Below are 16,587 nucleotides of genomic sequence, written 5' to 3'. Positions count from 1 at the left end.
TCTATAAATGTATGTATTTATCGCTTTTTATAGGTAGTATTGAAACCACAGTTCAAGGGCAGTAGCCCAAGATTACTCCACTAGTGAGCAATAAACTTGGGATTTTAAACACAGTCTTTGGTTTCAAAAGTCAATTTTGTTAAGGCTCATAAAATAATTCTTTGGCTTAGCAAAGCCCCTTGCTTATTTATATATACCACTTTAAACATATTAAGTATATTAGTTAGAAACATTTTGAATACTAGTGACAAAAAAAACTAACTCAAGCTAGTTTAGTAAAAAATGGAAACTTATCAGTTCAGTTGTCTGCAGGAGAAAGCAGAGGTGTGGCTGAGCACAGGCCCATGGAGCTAGGGACTCTTGTTCTCTCAGGCCTCTCTTTCTCTCCCTCTTTTTCTTTTCTTTTCTTTTGCACACCACCTCCCCATTCCCCGCTTTTTTTTCCAGACAAGCTTCTTTACATAATGAGAAGCAAAACCTTCAGCAACATCTCTAGCTGGTTTGGGTTAGATGCCCATCTCTGGACTCATCAATTGTGGCCAAAACAACGGGGCCCTATCGTGTAAAGCCCCCTTTAGAACCTCCGCATGTCTAGAATCAGGGAGAGACGAGATTCCCCATAAGGTTAACATTCCCATAAGGAGGGAATTATTCAACTTATGTTTTCATATGGATAGAAATGCATTTACCACACTCCTAATGTAAATCAGAATTTCTGATTTTCTGATGCTCTAACCACATTTCCTAATGCTACATTGCACCCAGCACAATGTCTGGCACCCAGAGATGTTCAACTGCTATTCTTGAAAGTATAAATACATTTCACCCATTTTTACTTTCATTCTACTGCTTCATTAAAAATATTTTGTATTTTCTTACATTCCATCTGGAAGTCTATAACTTAGTACCTGTGTAATAAGGGATTTGGCACTATCACCTCTCTAAAATAACATGTTAAAATGGTAAGCATTCTATGGTTTTCTTGGGGAGACTTTTTTTTTTCTTTTTTTTTTCCTTTGAGACGGAGTCTTGCTCGGTCGCCCAGGCTGGAGTGCAGTGGTACAATCTCGGCTCACTGCAACCTCCACTTCCCTGGTTCAAGCAATTCCCCTGCCTCAGCCTCCCGAGTAGCTGGATTACAGGCGCACGTCACCACACCCGGCTAATTTTTTTGTATTTTTAGTAGAGAAGGGCCCTCACCGTGTTGGCCACACATGAACTCCTGACCTCAGGCAATCCACCAGCCTCGGCCTCCCAAAGTGCTGGGATTACAGGCGTGAGCCTCCGCGCCCGGCCAGGGAGACATATTTATCTGTAAAAAGCAAATGTATCTTGTCATTGGATGCTCATCCACAACAGTCACAAACCCCATTCTAACACCAGCTTTGTGGTTTACTAAGTGATATCAATTTCCCAGCGTGGTAGATAACAATGTGTGTATGTAACTTGAATAAAAGCCAGGGCAAAGAGTTGAAACCAGCCTCATTGTCTGGGTATTACTGGAAGTTCTTGTTATCACGGCAGAGGAAATCAAGGATGCGGACACTCCAAAGGTGAGGTTAGAGCAGAAGTTTAATAAGCGAAAGGAAGAAAGCTCTCGGGAGCAGAGAGGGGTCCCAGAAAGATGGGTTGCCATTTTACAATGAAATGCAAGGGTTTTTATAGACAAGCTGGTGGGGAGGGTGTTTCATTTACATAAGGCTCAAATTTCTGACAGTTCCCACCTCACTTTTTCTAGTGCTCAAGCGGGCTCCTTAGTCTGAGTTACTCCATGTTGCCTATCTCTTCCCACTGCGCATGTGTGAAAAAGGCCAGGAGGCGGGACCCTCTACAGTGGACGCTCCTGGTCCAGGGTAACTCTTCTTATCAGTGCTGCTGCAGGCACTCCCTGCTGTGCAAGCCTCCTTGTCTGAGTATTTCCAAGAAGGGAGAGGACTGTGCTTACTGGGGCCCACTGTATGTCTGTATGTCACACAGGAGGCCCCTTTCTGTGTTAGAAGCTGCTTTTTTGTTAGAAGGGAATTCTACTTAGGACCCTTGCCCTATCTGCCTAGTTGATTTCTTTCTCTCTCCTCTCACAAAGTGTCACAGAAAGAACTCCAATCCATCAAGCAAAAGTAATTAACAGCAATTCAAATCTTTATTGGACTCTTAGAAAATAAACAAGGAGATCTAATTTGTAGCTCCCACATAGATTTTTGTCTCCACTCCTGTTGTTTTTAATTAATTCAATAATATTTACTAAATGTCTCCTATGTGTCAGACGTGCTTCCAGTGCCCATAGAGCCTGCATGTCTCCACTCCCCGAGTTCCCCTCTCCACTCCTTGGATTCAACTCACAACTTCAAACTGAGTTTTGAAGTCAGTCAGGAGTGGGGGAGGGCGGTTTTTTTTTTTTTTTTTTTTTTTTGAGACGGAGTTTTGCTCTTGACGCCCAGGCTTGAGTGCAATCACGCGATCTTGGCTCACTGCAACCTCCTCCTCCCGGGTTCAAGAAATTCTCCTGCCTCAGCCTCCCAAGTAGCCAGGATTACAGGCGCCTACCACTACTCCTGGGTTCACTTTTTTTTTTTTTTTTTTTGTAATTTTAGTAAGACGAGGTTTCGCCATGCTGGCCAGGCTGATCTTGAACTCCTGACCTTAGGTGATCCACCCGCCTCTGCCTCCCAAAGTGCTGGGAGTACAGGCGTGAGCCACTGCGCCTGGCCGGGAGGGTGGCTCTTGACGTACAGGGCCTCCTCTCCCCTCCAAGGTCTTCTTTAATTCTGCACATTATTTTAATTATTTCTAACAAGTACCTTGATCTTCATTTGTGAAATCTAGTGACCCAAAGGCAGCTCCCAACCTCCCTGGGAGTTGATAGGGGTGGGGTTGGGAAGAGAGGGGAGAGAGGAAGAGCTGCTCTTCCCAAGAAGGGTTTTTGTTTTGTTTTGTGTTTATTTGTTTTGGCTTTTGGTTTTTAGTAGATGGGGAATGTACACGTGGGAGGTGAGGGAGAGAGCAGACTGCAAACCCTGAAACTGATCCATGTATTATCTGTTCTTTTAACTGAGTAACATGCTTTTCAAAAGTGTTTTTCCATGTTTCAGAGACAGAAAAGGGGAGAAAAAGAAGAAGAAAAGGCAGAGGAAAAGGTAAAAGAAAAGAAGAGAATGAATTGAAGCTGAGGAAGTGGAAGAGCGAGAAGCGCTTCCAGATACCAGGTAACCTCTTTCTTTGACTCCTGATTTGCCACTCATCTCCCTAAATGCCTTAATGACCTGTCACACAGGTGACTCACATGAAGGCCACATGGTGTATGTTTCTCTTACCACTGTCTGCTATTGAAGACATAGGATTTAGTTTTGGGAAGATGTGTGCTGGAGAAATAAAAAGCAGACACAGTGGTTGAATGCAAAATGAATCATAGGAATTATCCAGTAAAATGGCTTAAAATCATATTCCAGGCTCTGAAGTCATGGAAAGTCTCTCTTAATGCATTGGAACCTAATCTAGTAATTTCACCTGGGTTCCCCATCCAGGCGTCTCTTTTCTAATTTGTTCAGAAGTAAACAAGGTAACAGCTTTTAAACAGCCAATTGCCATGGACATTGATAAAATCTACAGGTTTCATTACTTGATGTCCAAAGACATTTCGTCCTATTTACATCAAAAACACTTTGGAATTCTTAAAGACAGCAAGCCTTTATTTGAAAGAAATACACGTTGAAGTTCTTTAAGGATGAAAGCAGAACTGTCTTGGAGCTGATGCTAAAGCAGAGTGAGAAGACCATGTGTATTTTCAAATAAATTTTGAAAAACTCCTGAGACTTGGGAAAGGGTGTAATAGAACAGTGCCTATAACTGAGCCTTGCAGAAGCTTATCACAGCATAGAAGAAATTGATGGAAAACTCACATGGGCATCAGAAGTTTCCTTTTATTGGAAACTTTTGCAGTTTTGGAGACTCCTTATAAAGACCTGAGTTGTTAGCAGGCATCTAAATCTGGCACTAGAAACAATTGAGATGATTTTACAGTGTATCTGCCCAGATCCTCACTACTAGATTTTCTGGGTGTTTTCTTATTTTTGACACTTGCCTCAATCAAATTGAGGCAGTCTTTTAAATTTCTGTCTAAAATTAACTGGTATTTTCAGGTATATTGGCATCATTTTAAAATCCATTTATTTTTAAGAACATTTGAATGTGAAAAGAGATGTATATGCAAACTGTTGGATCAGGCAAGTTTCCTTCAGGCTGTCTGGATGTGTCTATCTATAGCATTTGGCACATACCTAGCTGTCACTCAAAAAAGATAGCTGATGTTCAAAGTTAATCTGAAGTACCTACTTGAAGTCTGCTTTATTTATTTTTTTAATTTGGCCAGTTCATTCTTGGGGAATGGAAAGGAAGGAAAATAGCCAGGCACAGTGGCTCATGCCTGTAATCCCAGCACTTTGAGAGGCCGAGATGGTCGGATCACTTGAGGTCAGGAGTTCAAGACCAGCCTGCAACATGGTGAAACCCCGTCTCTACTAAAAATACAAAAATTAGCCAGGTGTAGTGGCACACGCCTGTAATCCCAGCTACTGGGGAGACTGAGGCAGGAGAATCACTTGAATCTGGGAGGCAGAGGTTGCAGTGAGCCAAGATTGTACCATTGCACTCCAGCCTGGGTGACAGAGTGAGACTTTGTCTTTTATTTGTCTCAAATAAAAGAAAAAAAAGGGGGGGGGATGAAAGGAAGTATTTCCAGTTATTTGACTTAATTCCATATACTTTAAAATTTACATTGAACATTAGAGAGTTCTTCAAGTGAATGTCGAATATTAGTCTGTCATTTTACATTAGAAGCAATGGGCTTAAGTCCTCAAACCACATTATAGCTAGACAACACAAAATGTTCATCCTTAGTGTTAATTAACTCGAATACTCAGGTCAAAGGTCTTTATTTTGGCCTATGAATAACCAAATACTGATAATCCACTTTGGTAATTGAGATTGCACATCTACAGGTTTTGGGGGATTGAAGTAGGGTTGTTTTTTGGGGGTTGGATCTGGAGTTTGTAAAAATCTGTTATGGGGCTAAAACAACTGGAATTCACCTCTTTGTCTCTGAAATCTTAGAGATAAAGCCTATATCCTTAGTATATACCCTGGGGTTTGAAGAGAATTGATGCTGATGGACTCTTGGTTGCCTACCTGTATCCTTTCTTCTTTGTTTCTACCAGAACCTTGATTTTGTTTAGATATCTCCTCCTGTCCCACATAGTAATGCATCACAGGGGAAGCTGACCCCAATCCCACCTCTAGGTGTGGGCCTGATTGGCAGAAACATGACAATCTCATCCCCTTGCTCATGTTTAGTTCAGTGATAGTCATGGGGCACAGCTCTGGCCAGTGAAACTAGAGGCAAAGTTTGCTGGGTGGGGGCAGAAGAGGAGTTCCAAGGACCATTTCTGAGAGAGGATTATAAAGATATATTTCCCTTATTCCTCTGAATGTTGTTGTATTTGCATGTGATGCCTGGAACTGCTGCAGCTATGTTGCTACCAGCCTGAGGTTAATGCTGATATAAGGAAGGGAGAGCAGAGTAAAAAAGAATCTGGCTCTTCAATGACCATGATAAGCCACTGAATCAACTAACTACTTCTAGACTTCTTTCTTTGTGAGATAATAAATTTCCCTATTGTTAACACCATTGGGTTTCTTTTATTGCCAGACAAATGGACCATAACTGATAAAGCTGTCCTTGGGGATTTGGAGCCTTGGTCGATTCAGTTGCTGAAATAGCTTTCCTAGTGCCACAACTTACAATAATGTGGGCTTTAACTATTCTATCAAAAATGAAAGCTGTATGAGACAGCTCAGCTGAAGATATGCCATTTTAGAGCAAGAATCAAAGCTAGTCTGTGTGATTTGGGGTGATCCAACAAACTTCAGTGTCACTTATTAAATTGGGCTGAAAGTGCCTCTATTTCCCAGAAGTACTTTCAGGATAAATTCAATTATATAGTTTTAAAGTACTTTTAGAAGAAAGACATATGAATTTGAATAATGATAGCCTTTTCTGACGTGTCTTTATATCCATATAAGAACAAAGGCTTCTAGCATTTCCTCTCTCCTGAGTCTATGGAGTAATCAAGCATGTATGCTATTGTAATTTCAGTGGTAGCAAAGAAAAAAAAATAATTCATAGAGAAAATCACTATAGAGATGTACTTCTCAGATCCATTCCCATTATACTCGGACAAAATAGCCGCCCATAAGTGACACAGAAGTATACAGAATCTCAGAACTAGACTTTTGACACACCAGTGGAGTGCAGATTCTGTAACATCATGCAGAAATGAACAGAATGGTTTTGAGGCAAGTTTAAAGACAAAATTAATATACAGTTATTTTAAGAGGAGAAACATACTATGTTTGTGGGTAGACTGATTCAAGTTGAAACATGCTAAATTTTCATTAGCAAGACAATGAATGAATACAATTGAATATTATGTAGCAGTGAAAATTAACAGACAGGATGTACCTACATTTACATCAATGAACTGCACATGTATAACAATAAACAGAAAAAGTAAGACATAGAAGAATATATACAATATGTTCATATTAGTATAAAAAATAATACCATGTAAAGTGAGACTATTCTTTAGGGATATTACATTTATAGTAAGTATAAAGAAACTCATGATGGTGATAATCACTGCATTTAGAATACTTGCTACCTCTGAGCATTAGGAAAGGGAATGTGATCAGAGGGAAAAGCAAATGGGTATTTTACACTTTAAATTATATTGAAATATTTTATTCTTTAAATTGAATAGCAAATGCATGAATCTTCACTCTATTATTTTTATAGTTTTATTGTTTGTGTGAAATTTTATAAGATGTTTACAATAAAACAAAATAAGACTCTCAGTTTTATCCCTGATGGGAGACACACTGGTACTGAAAATTTTCTCAGCTGTGTGAGAATGACAGTCTCACTTTTGACGTAGAAGATTCTAGGTTCACTACTCACTGTGGTGTTTTTCTAACCATATAAAGAGGGAAGCTCCTTGATACTTATGTAAGAGAGCCAGACAAACATGTGAGTCTAAATAGAGTCTCTGGTTAGTTTATTATAATTGTTTTTCTTTTAATCCATGTCGAATATACTACACTGTACTCTAGCAGGCAGGGTTATACTGCTCAGATACTCTTCCCTTTGCAAGGTAATTGTCGTGGCTTTTTTTATGCGTCAATGTGACTGGCTCAGAAGATGCCCAGATATCTGATTAAAAATTGTTTGTAAGTGTGTCTATGAGAGTGATTCTAGAAGAGGTTAGGATTTGCATCGGTAGACTGAGTAAAGTAGATGGTTCTCCCCGTGTGAGAGGGCATTATCCGACCTGCTGAGGACTCAAATAGAACAAAAAGGTAGAGGAAGTTTCACTTTACTCTCAGCATCTGGCTGCCTAGGCTAAGACATCTGTCTTCTTCCTTCCTTACACTGGGACTTATACCATCAGAGTTCCTGGTTCTCAGGCCTTTGGATTCAAACCAGAGTTTACACCACTGGCTTTCCTGGGTCTCTACTTCGCAGCTTCTCCAATTATGTGATTCAATTTATATATATACATATGTGTGTGTGTATATATATATTTATTTGTAATTAATTAATATTTATTTTAATTATTTTCATTAATATAATTTATATATTTATTTTAACTAATTTTTATATTTTATATATATATAATCTTCTGTTACTTTGACCCATTGTCCCATTGTCATCTTGCAATAACTCTTCACCACACATCTCTCCTTCATGGCATTTAAGGCAGTTGTATTTATATTTATTTGTGTAATCAATTGATCAATGTCTGTTTTCCAGACAGACTGCAAACTCCAAAAAGGCAGACTATCCTGTTTTACTCACCATTATATTCCCAGAGCTTTAAAAAGTGTTCAGTGTATACTGGCTGAATTAATTGAATAAAATAAAATAGGATCCACATCGTTTTTTTTCTTCACCGTAGCCTACTGACATAAAGACTTTCTTAAATTTTTCCCAGTGACATACAAAAATGGGTTACTGTCTTCCTTCTCACCATATCTTTCTGTTTCATTTTTCTTGATTATTCTTAACACTACCTGTCTGTTTTATTTTCGGTTTCTCAAACCCGACTTGGGATAGGTGATACCAGGAAACATGAGGAAAGCAATGAGAAGAGTGAGGCAGTAGAGAAGACAAGCCAGGGAAGGAGACTGGAGCAAGATTCTGATCTGAGGGAAGAGGCACCACATGTCCACACCCTCAGAAGACTGACTGGTCTTCATTCTGTGGTATAACTAGAAGCGGGGAATTGATTGGGGAGCTGGAAATTATGCATCTTGGAGGAAGGGCCAGTCAAATTAGTTGGCCACGAACTCACTGCTTATGTAGATTCTGGGGACATAGTGTGGCATAGTGGTTGAGATGCAGGCTGCAGAGTTAGCCAGATGTGGTTCAGACTGAGGTAGGTTTGAGATCTCCTTCTGCCAGTGCACCTATTGGGGAGCTTTGGGCTGTAATCAACAGAAAACCTAACCCAGATGAGCTTAAACAATAAGAAATTTATTGACATAGCTGGAAATTCAAGTTTGGGTAACTTTCAGGGTCAGCTTGATCCAGTGGCTCTTATTCTTTTTTCTTCTTCTTCTTCTTATTTTTTGCCATACTTTCCTCCCTCAAAAAGTACATGTACTTTTCTCTGTCTGCTTTGTCCCCAGGCTGGTTCCTCCCTTGGTGATTCTGCATGCATGCCACCTTCCCAACATCAGCCTTTTTCCTCTTCTAGGAGATCCCAGATTTTTTTTTCTTACTGTAAAGACAATATAGGTTCATTTTAAGAATTTGGAAAATAAAGAGAATAATACATAAAAATTAAAATTATCACTAATACTTCTATTTTGAAAAATCTCTAATGAGCATATATATATATTTTACATATACTTGTGAATATCTTTAAGATACATCTGTGTGTATGCATGTGTGTATATATCTCATCATGTATGTTAAAACAGTTTGGCTTTCATTTATATTCTGTTTGCCAGATTTATTCTGTTTGCCAGATTTAATCTTCTCTTATTAGACATTTTGTTGGGTTTTAATAAACATGACATTACTTTTCCAAAGAGAAATTAATTTGAACTTTATATAGTTGTTTAAATCTAAATGACCAAGTTAAGCCTTTTATGCAAAGGTATTAAACCTAATTGCCTTGCAGCAGGGTTTCTGTTTAGTTGATAGTACTTGTTTTTACTTAGAACACTTAGCTGATCTGAAATTGAGTATTAGTCTTCTGGTTTTGCCTTGTGTTGTTTGATGTTGGATTTGAGAATAGTTTGCCTGGGGCCTTCTTAAACCTACATTGAAATAATTTCCTCGTCTGGTGATTTTTATGTCAGAAAAGTTCCGTGAACTTGTATCATATTTACTCCCTGGTGCAAGGTTACTGTGCTCTCTAGGGGAGCGCCTGTACACATACATTTATGAACATAAGGATGGTAAATTGATTGTGGAAAATTCCCTTTATACATGTAGAGGAAATGCTTTTTAACAATATATACATTCTGAGTCTAACACTGCCAAGAATATAAAACCCCAAATCCCTAACCTGTGTAATGTGTAATTATCTGTGAAACTAGATTTGTGTGTATGTGTTTGTGTGTGTGTGTTTTTATGGGTGTGTGTGTGTCAAGACACAGAGCTTGGTCCCCATCACCTGTGGGTAATTAGCTGGGATTGCGGAGTGCATCTGGCTATCCTTGTAGACATCAGTCTCTGTTATGCAGAACCAATAATGGTTTCTCATCCTGGAAGCAACCTCCTGCTAATCTTAGTGAAATAGCAGTAGCACTCACAGCAGCTCTGCTTTCATTAAAAATTAATGGTGATGTGGGCACTGGGAATTAATTATGAGCTGTGAAATCTATGTCTGATATGTTTAAGAAAAAAGAAAACTATGACTGCTCAAAATAGACTATTTTCAATGCATTTTGGCTGTTCCCTTTCTACCACAAAAAAGGTTTAATTGATTTCAAAACTCCTTTTTTTGCTCTTTTTATTAAAAAATACACAGTTCGAAGTGCTTCTTTTGCTCTTCAATGATTAAAAAAAAAACAAATTGTTCTTCCTTCCAAATAATTCTTTCTAATAAAACTGGTAATACATTCATAATTTTGCTGGCAATTTGGGTACTAGAATGTTTATATCTTATTGAAAGCTTAGAACAATAGTAATGAAATCAGAAGAGATTTATTATTTGCTGCTGTTACTTGTTTAGTATTTGTTTCTGTTAATTATTTGAATTACATGAAATATGTTTTGCATTAAATCTTTCAGTATGAAGGAACAGATGCTTGGGAAGATAGAAAAGAATCCTTTTGCCTTGGGAATGTTTTCTCCTGTTTTTTTATGATTTGGAATTTGGTGCTTTTCCAAGGTATTCTAGATGCTTAATGAGGTCTGGTAAGGATGATATGACAGGCTTATAGGAAGTGCTAATTTTTACAAATGAGTTCTTTCAGGATTTGCCCTCAGGATTTTACTACCCTACGTTTTGAAAGAAAAAGCTCAAAGTAAGGTACTTATGTCCTGAAATATCTGTGGGGCATGCTCTTTCCTTCCTTCTTCCCTCCCTCCCCCCTCCCCCGCCTTTTCTTCCTTCTCATTCATTTATTCATTCAATGATTTCTTCATCCCCCATTTTTGATTACCTTAGGTGTTCACTGCACTTGGTTCTCTCTGAGATGTGAAGATAAAACAAAGCCCTAATGAGCCTTTATTTAATCCTTACAGCAACCCTATGGGTTAAGGTTAAACTATCATTTCCATTTAAGAAATCAAGGCTTAGGAAGTTAAATCCTTGGTTGCTCAAGGTCGCTGAGTTAGTAAACGATAGGTCAGGGTCTTTTTTTTCTGTCTTTGCCTCCCTTGGAGCGAACTCTCTCCCTATTCTCCCTATGTGTCAGAGATGGCTCTGAACCCAGATCTGTGGGTTTCCAGAATGTAAGCTCATTACCCTACACCATTCTGCATTAACACATGAGATAGAAAAATGTGAGAACGATGAAGCATGATTTAAATAGACTCAACTAAAATGTAGATGAATCCGTGGATGATAAAATCTTCAGGAAGTTAATTTAAGAATGATACCATTTATTGTGCACTATTATGTCCAAGAAGTATTTACATTAGTTATCACTATTTTTTTTATTGTATGTGTGGTTTTTTAAAAAAAATTTTTAAATTATACTTTAAGTTCCAGGATACATGTGCAGAACGTGCAGGTTTATTACATAGGTATACACGTGCCATGGTGGTTGGCTGCACCCATCAACCCATCATCTACATTAGGTATTTCTCCTAATTCTATCCCTCCCCGCAAGCCCCCCACCCACCGACAGACCCTGGTGTGTGATGTTCCTCTCCCTGTGTCCATGTGTTCTCATTGTTCAACTCCCACTTATAAGTGAGAATATGCGGTGTTTGGTTTTCTGTTTCTGTGTTAGTTTGCTGAGAATGATGGTTTCCAGCTTCATCCATGTCCCTCCAAAGGACATGAACTCATCCTTTTTAATGGCTGCATAGTATTCCATGGTGTATATGTGCCACATTTTCTTAATCCAGTCTATCATTGATGGGCATTTGGGTTGGTTCCAAGTCTTAGCTATTGTGAGCAGTGCTGCAATAAACATATGTGTGCATGTGTCTTTATAGCAGCATGATTTATAATCCTTTGGTTATATATCCAGTAATGGGATTGCTGGGTCAAATGGTATTTCTGGTTCTAGATTCTTGAGGAATTGTCATACTTCTACAATGGTTGAACTAATTTACACTCCCACCAACAGTGTAAAAGTGCTTCTATTTCTCCACATCCTCTCCAGCACCTGTTGTTTCCTGACTTTTCAATGATTGCCGTTCTAACTGGCGTGAGATGGTATCTCATTGTGGTTTTGATTTGCATTTCTCTAATGACCAGTGATGATGAGTTTTTTTTCATATGTTTGTTGCCTGCATAAATGTCTTCTTTTGAGAAGTTTCTGTTCATGTCCTTTGCCCACATTTTGATGGGGTTGTTGGGTTTTTTTTTTTCTTGTAAACTTGTTTAAATTATTTGTAGATTCTGGATATTATCCCTTTGTCAGATGGATAGATTGCAAAAATTTTCTCCCATTCTGTAGGTTGCCTGTTCACTCTGATGATAGTTTCTTTTGCTGTGCAGGAGCTCTTTAGTTTAATTAGATCCCATTTGTGAATTTTGGCTTTTGTTGCCATTGCTTTTGGTGTTTTAGTCCTGAAGTCTTTGTGCATGTCCTGAATGGTATTGCTTAGGTTTTATTTAGGGTTCTTAGGTTTTAGGTCTTATGTTTAAGTCTTTAATCCATCTTGAGTTAATTTTTGTATAAGGTATAAGGAAGGGGTCCGGCTTCAGTTTTCTGCATATGGCTAGCCAGTTTTCCCAATACTATTTATTAAATAGGGAATCCTGTACCCATTGCTTGTTTTTGTCAGGTTTGTCAAAGATCAGATGGTTGTAGATGTGTGGTGTTATTTCTGAGGCCTCTATTCTGTTCCATCGGTCTATATAGCTGTTTTGGTTACTATAGCCTTGTAGTATGGTTTGAAGTCAGGTAGCATAATGCCTCCAGCTTTGTTCTTTTTGGTTAGGATTGTCTTGGCTGTACAGGCTCTTTTTTGGTACCATATGAAGTTTAAAGTAGTTTTTTCTAATTCTTTGAAGGAAGTCAGTGCCCAAAGTAACTTACTGATTCAATGCTATCCCTATCAAGCTACCATTGTTATCACTAACTCTTACTGAAATCCTATAAGGTTGTCCCATCTACAGATGGAAAACTGTGGCTTAGTTTAGAAAGATTATCTTGCTGAAGACCATAGATCTAGTAAAAGTTTGGAGATTTAAAGCCAGGTGTGTTTGATTTAGGTTCTTTTCATGACACCACATGATCTTTGGAGGATGATGTCATAGAGAGCCACTTGCTATGACAGAGAGGAATCAACTAGAAGTTTACATATTCTCTTATTGGGTGCTTAGCATATGCCAGGCTTTGTGCCAAACACCTAAGCTACAGCAATTGTGGACCAACAAATCTTTCCCTCAAAAACCTACTGTCTAGTCCTTCTGACACTGAAATCAAAGCTGCTTTTAGCCCACTGCCTATGAGAACATTTCTGACATATCTATTTATTTTGACTAAAAATGGTGCATAATCAGGCCATATTTCTGAAAATGTTAATTAGGAAAGCAATTTTCTGTTTTCATTAAGGACAAGTGTCTTGGGTGAGGAGAGGGAAGAATAAAAGTTAATATTTGGTGAAACACTGGGCCACACTAACCATCACATTAACCACGGGAAGAAAGTCAGCTTTGGGGTTTTAAGTGTTTAGAGGTCTCTTATTAAAAAAAAAAAAGTTTATTTGAAGTTGCTATGGTTACATTTTATTCATAAAGTTAAAACAACTGAAAAAGTGGCCTAGAGAAATAATAATAAAGTCATGAGCCAACATTTGCCAAGTGCTCGCTGCATGCTCGGCACCATAACCCATGCCTACATGTGTCATTTAATGTAATCCTCACGACAACCCCAGCAGATAGCCTTATAATTCTCATTTTACAGAGCAGAGTAAGGCACAGACAAGTACAGTTAACATGCCCAAGGTCCAACAGAAGAATGGGAATTTGAACCTAGGTAGTTTATGATCCAGGTTGATTAAATTCATTTAACAATTGCTCATTTGTCCCTTTATTTTGCTCATCTAAACACAGTATAGCACTCATTTCACTTAATTCAACAGAGAGTTTTGCTTCAAGCCTTCTAAAGTGTCATAATTACTCATTGTTATCACAAAACATGTATTTAGCACCAACCACATGCCAGGCCTCATACTAGCTGACCAATATACACAGTGTTTGGCAAAAGCTAAGGTAATGTTTATCTTTTAGGTTTGTGTTTTATGTAAGTCCCTACAATGTTATATCTTCTCATAATCTTTCTGCAGAAAATTACAAGCTGGCTGCAGAATAGCAATGAGTTATTCTTTTCTATTCTTTTGTGTAAGACATAATTCAGGTTATGGAAAGGTCTGATTTCATAAACCTATGATTAGGTGAGGTAACATACAAACATGTAGATTCATTCAGGGTCTAGTTTTTACAGCTTTCTGAAGTCCATATGAGAACTCCAGTGTGTCTTCCTTTAAAAAATATATACCTTGTTTTTGGAAGATGATCTAGGGGATAAGGTAAGATTGAGGTCACAGGAAACAAGGGTCCATGAAAATTCAGTGCAAGGCATTAGTTATTGTGGTTGTTAGCAGTCAGAGAGTGGTTAAGTGATGACTGTTGCAGCATCCTTCCTCTGGCAGCAGCAGGAGCTGGGTGATGCTGAGCTGCCTGTTTCCAGGCCACTCACTGTGGCTTTGATGTGCTGTGTCTGCACCTCATTCCCTAGTTCTGTTCTCCAGCATTTCATTGTCAGCCACGGCCAGGGTATCCCGCTGCCTCTCACTTCCATCACACAGCCCGCCCCAGGCAGACTGTTTTTAAAAACATAAGCCAGTCTTGCTTCTCTGCAGATGGAATGTTTTACGTGAGAAATAATCCAGCTGAGTGTTTGCTCCACAGTTTGAATAAGAATGAACTGGCCAGTGGCTTAGTAGGGATTCAGGTCAGGAATGTGTTCTGCTGTCAGAAGGGGAAGTTAATGGTGGAAATTTGTAAACTGCTGTTGTTGGGTTGACATAATATGTATGGTCTAGTAGGATTAGAAGTTGATTCTAGAGTTAGACACAGGTTGAAGTCCTGGTGTTGCTTTTCAGTAGCCACCCCTTGTGAGCCTCAGTTTTCCTTCCAAGAAACTGAGGAGAAACTTGATGCAAGAAGTGAAGAGAGAATGCAGGTACAGTGTTTAACATATTGCCCGACAAATGCTCAGTTAATGCTGTCTGTTTTTTTTTTTTTTTTTTTTTTTTGGTCATTTTGGTCTTTATTTTATGGTAAAGGGAAAGCAACCCACTGTTTTTAAATCTTCCGCAAAAGCATGGTTACCAACGGCCTAGAAAATGACAAATAGTGTTAACTCCTTCATATCAATACCCTTTCCACTAATATTGTTTCAAGTGGAGCCAGTATGATTATGCTTTGATTTGCTAGCATGATTAAGCATATAACAGTGTAAGAGTCAACTAACTGATGACTTTATCAGGGAAGCCTCCATTCTTATTTTAAATTTCCTATCTTCTTTTTTTATTTTTTTGAGACAATATCTCACTCTGTCACCCAGACTGGAGTGTAGTGGCTATCGTAGCTCACTGCAGCTTCAGCCTCCTGGGCTCAAGCATCCTCCCATCTCAGCCTCCCAAGTACCTGGTACTCAGGCATGCACCACCATGCCTGGCTAATTTTTAAAAAATTTCTTGTAGAGACAGGGTCTCACTATGTTTCCCAGGCTGGTCTCAAACTCCAGGGCTCAAGCAATCCTCTTGCCTCGACCTCCCAAAGTGCTGGGATGATAGGCATGAGCCACTGCACTTGGACTGTCTTTGTAATTTTATCAGATTTACTTTAAATGCTTTGTCATTTTAGTGTCAGAAACATGTGCATTCATGCTTATTTTACTCTCTTGGTGTAATTTTCTTATATACAGCCCCTCTTTAGCCCTAACAGTACTTTCTGATTAAGTTTTCTTTTGTCTGGAATTAATATTGAAGCGTCAGTTTTCTTTTCTGTGCAATGGAATAAACTAGTGATACACATAACATGGATGAATCTCAAAAAACATTAAGCAGAGTGAAGGAAGCCAGACACAAAGATTACATGCAGTCTAAAAGCATTTTTTAAAAGACTCTTGAAAAAATAAATCTAATTTATAGTGACAGAAAGCAGATCAGTGGTTACTTGGGGCCAAGGGTGGGGTGGGGAAATTGACTGGGGAAGGAATAAAGGAAACCTTTCGTGGTGACAGAAATGTTCTGTATCTTGATTGTGGTGGTAGTTACAAGAGTGCGATCAAACAGTGTTCTTAAAATGGCTATACTTTATTGTATATAAAGCATGTTGCAGTAAAGTTAAATAACAAAATTCTGATCGGATGGTTTCTGTCTTTTTTACAACATGGGTTTATTTAGCCTTAATTATTAACAACAGTTGCATACTCAAAGATTTCTAGATTGATAGCTATTTTCCCTCAACATTTAAAATACATTATTCTATTATCTACCTATTGTTGCTGAGAAGACAGTCAGTTCCATTGTTACCGTGTCTTATTTTCTTCTCCCCGGAGCTTTGTTTACTTCTTGTTTTGGATGTTGTGCATTTTCAGTAAGATGTGTCTTGTTGTGTATTTGTATTTTTATTTATTTTGCTTAAATTTTGCTATGATTTATTACTAAATATAATGACTTCTTTCTTTAATTGTGGAAAGCTTTCAGCCACTCTCTTTGGATATTGGTTCTCCAACCTCTCCATTCCTTCCTTTAGGAATTCCTATTAGATGTATGAATTAGACTCTTATTTTAACCTTTTAGTATCTTAATATCCCTTAGCTATTTCA

General features: G+C 38.4%; 1 protein-coding gene across 2 annotated transcripts in view; it reads left to right on the top strand.

Annotated features, from left to right (window-relative positions):
- LOC129398687 (uncharacterized) overlaps positions 1–16,587 on the top strand; it is a 46,193-nt gene that overhangs the window by 18,555 nt on the left and 11,051 nt on the right. The window contains exons 2-3 of one of the 2 annotated variants that reach the window (XM_063607247.1): positions 1,739–1,853; positions 3,090–3,203. In XM_063607247.1, coding sequence (XP_063463317.1) covers positions 1,772–1,853; positions 3,090–3,203 — 196 coding nt within the window. In that variant the 5' untranslated portion in view covers positions 1,739–1,771. Of the gene's footprint in view, positions 1–318; positions 1,854–3,089; positions 3,204–16,587 lie in introns of those variants that run through there. The other variant, XM_063607246.1, reaches the window with a different exon arrangement.

Source organism: Pan paniscus, chromosome 1, assembly GCF_029289425.2.
Source record: "Pan paniscus chromosome 1, NHGRI_mPanPan1-v2.0_pri, whole genome shotgun sequence".
Lineage (NCBI taxonomy): Eukaryota > Metazoa > Chordata > Mammalia > Primates > Hominidae > Pan > Pan paniscus.
The sequence above is the reverse complement of the archived record's forward strand: the minus strand, read 5'-3'. Positions and strand labels throughout refer to the sequence as shown.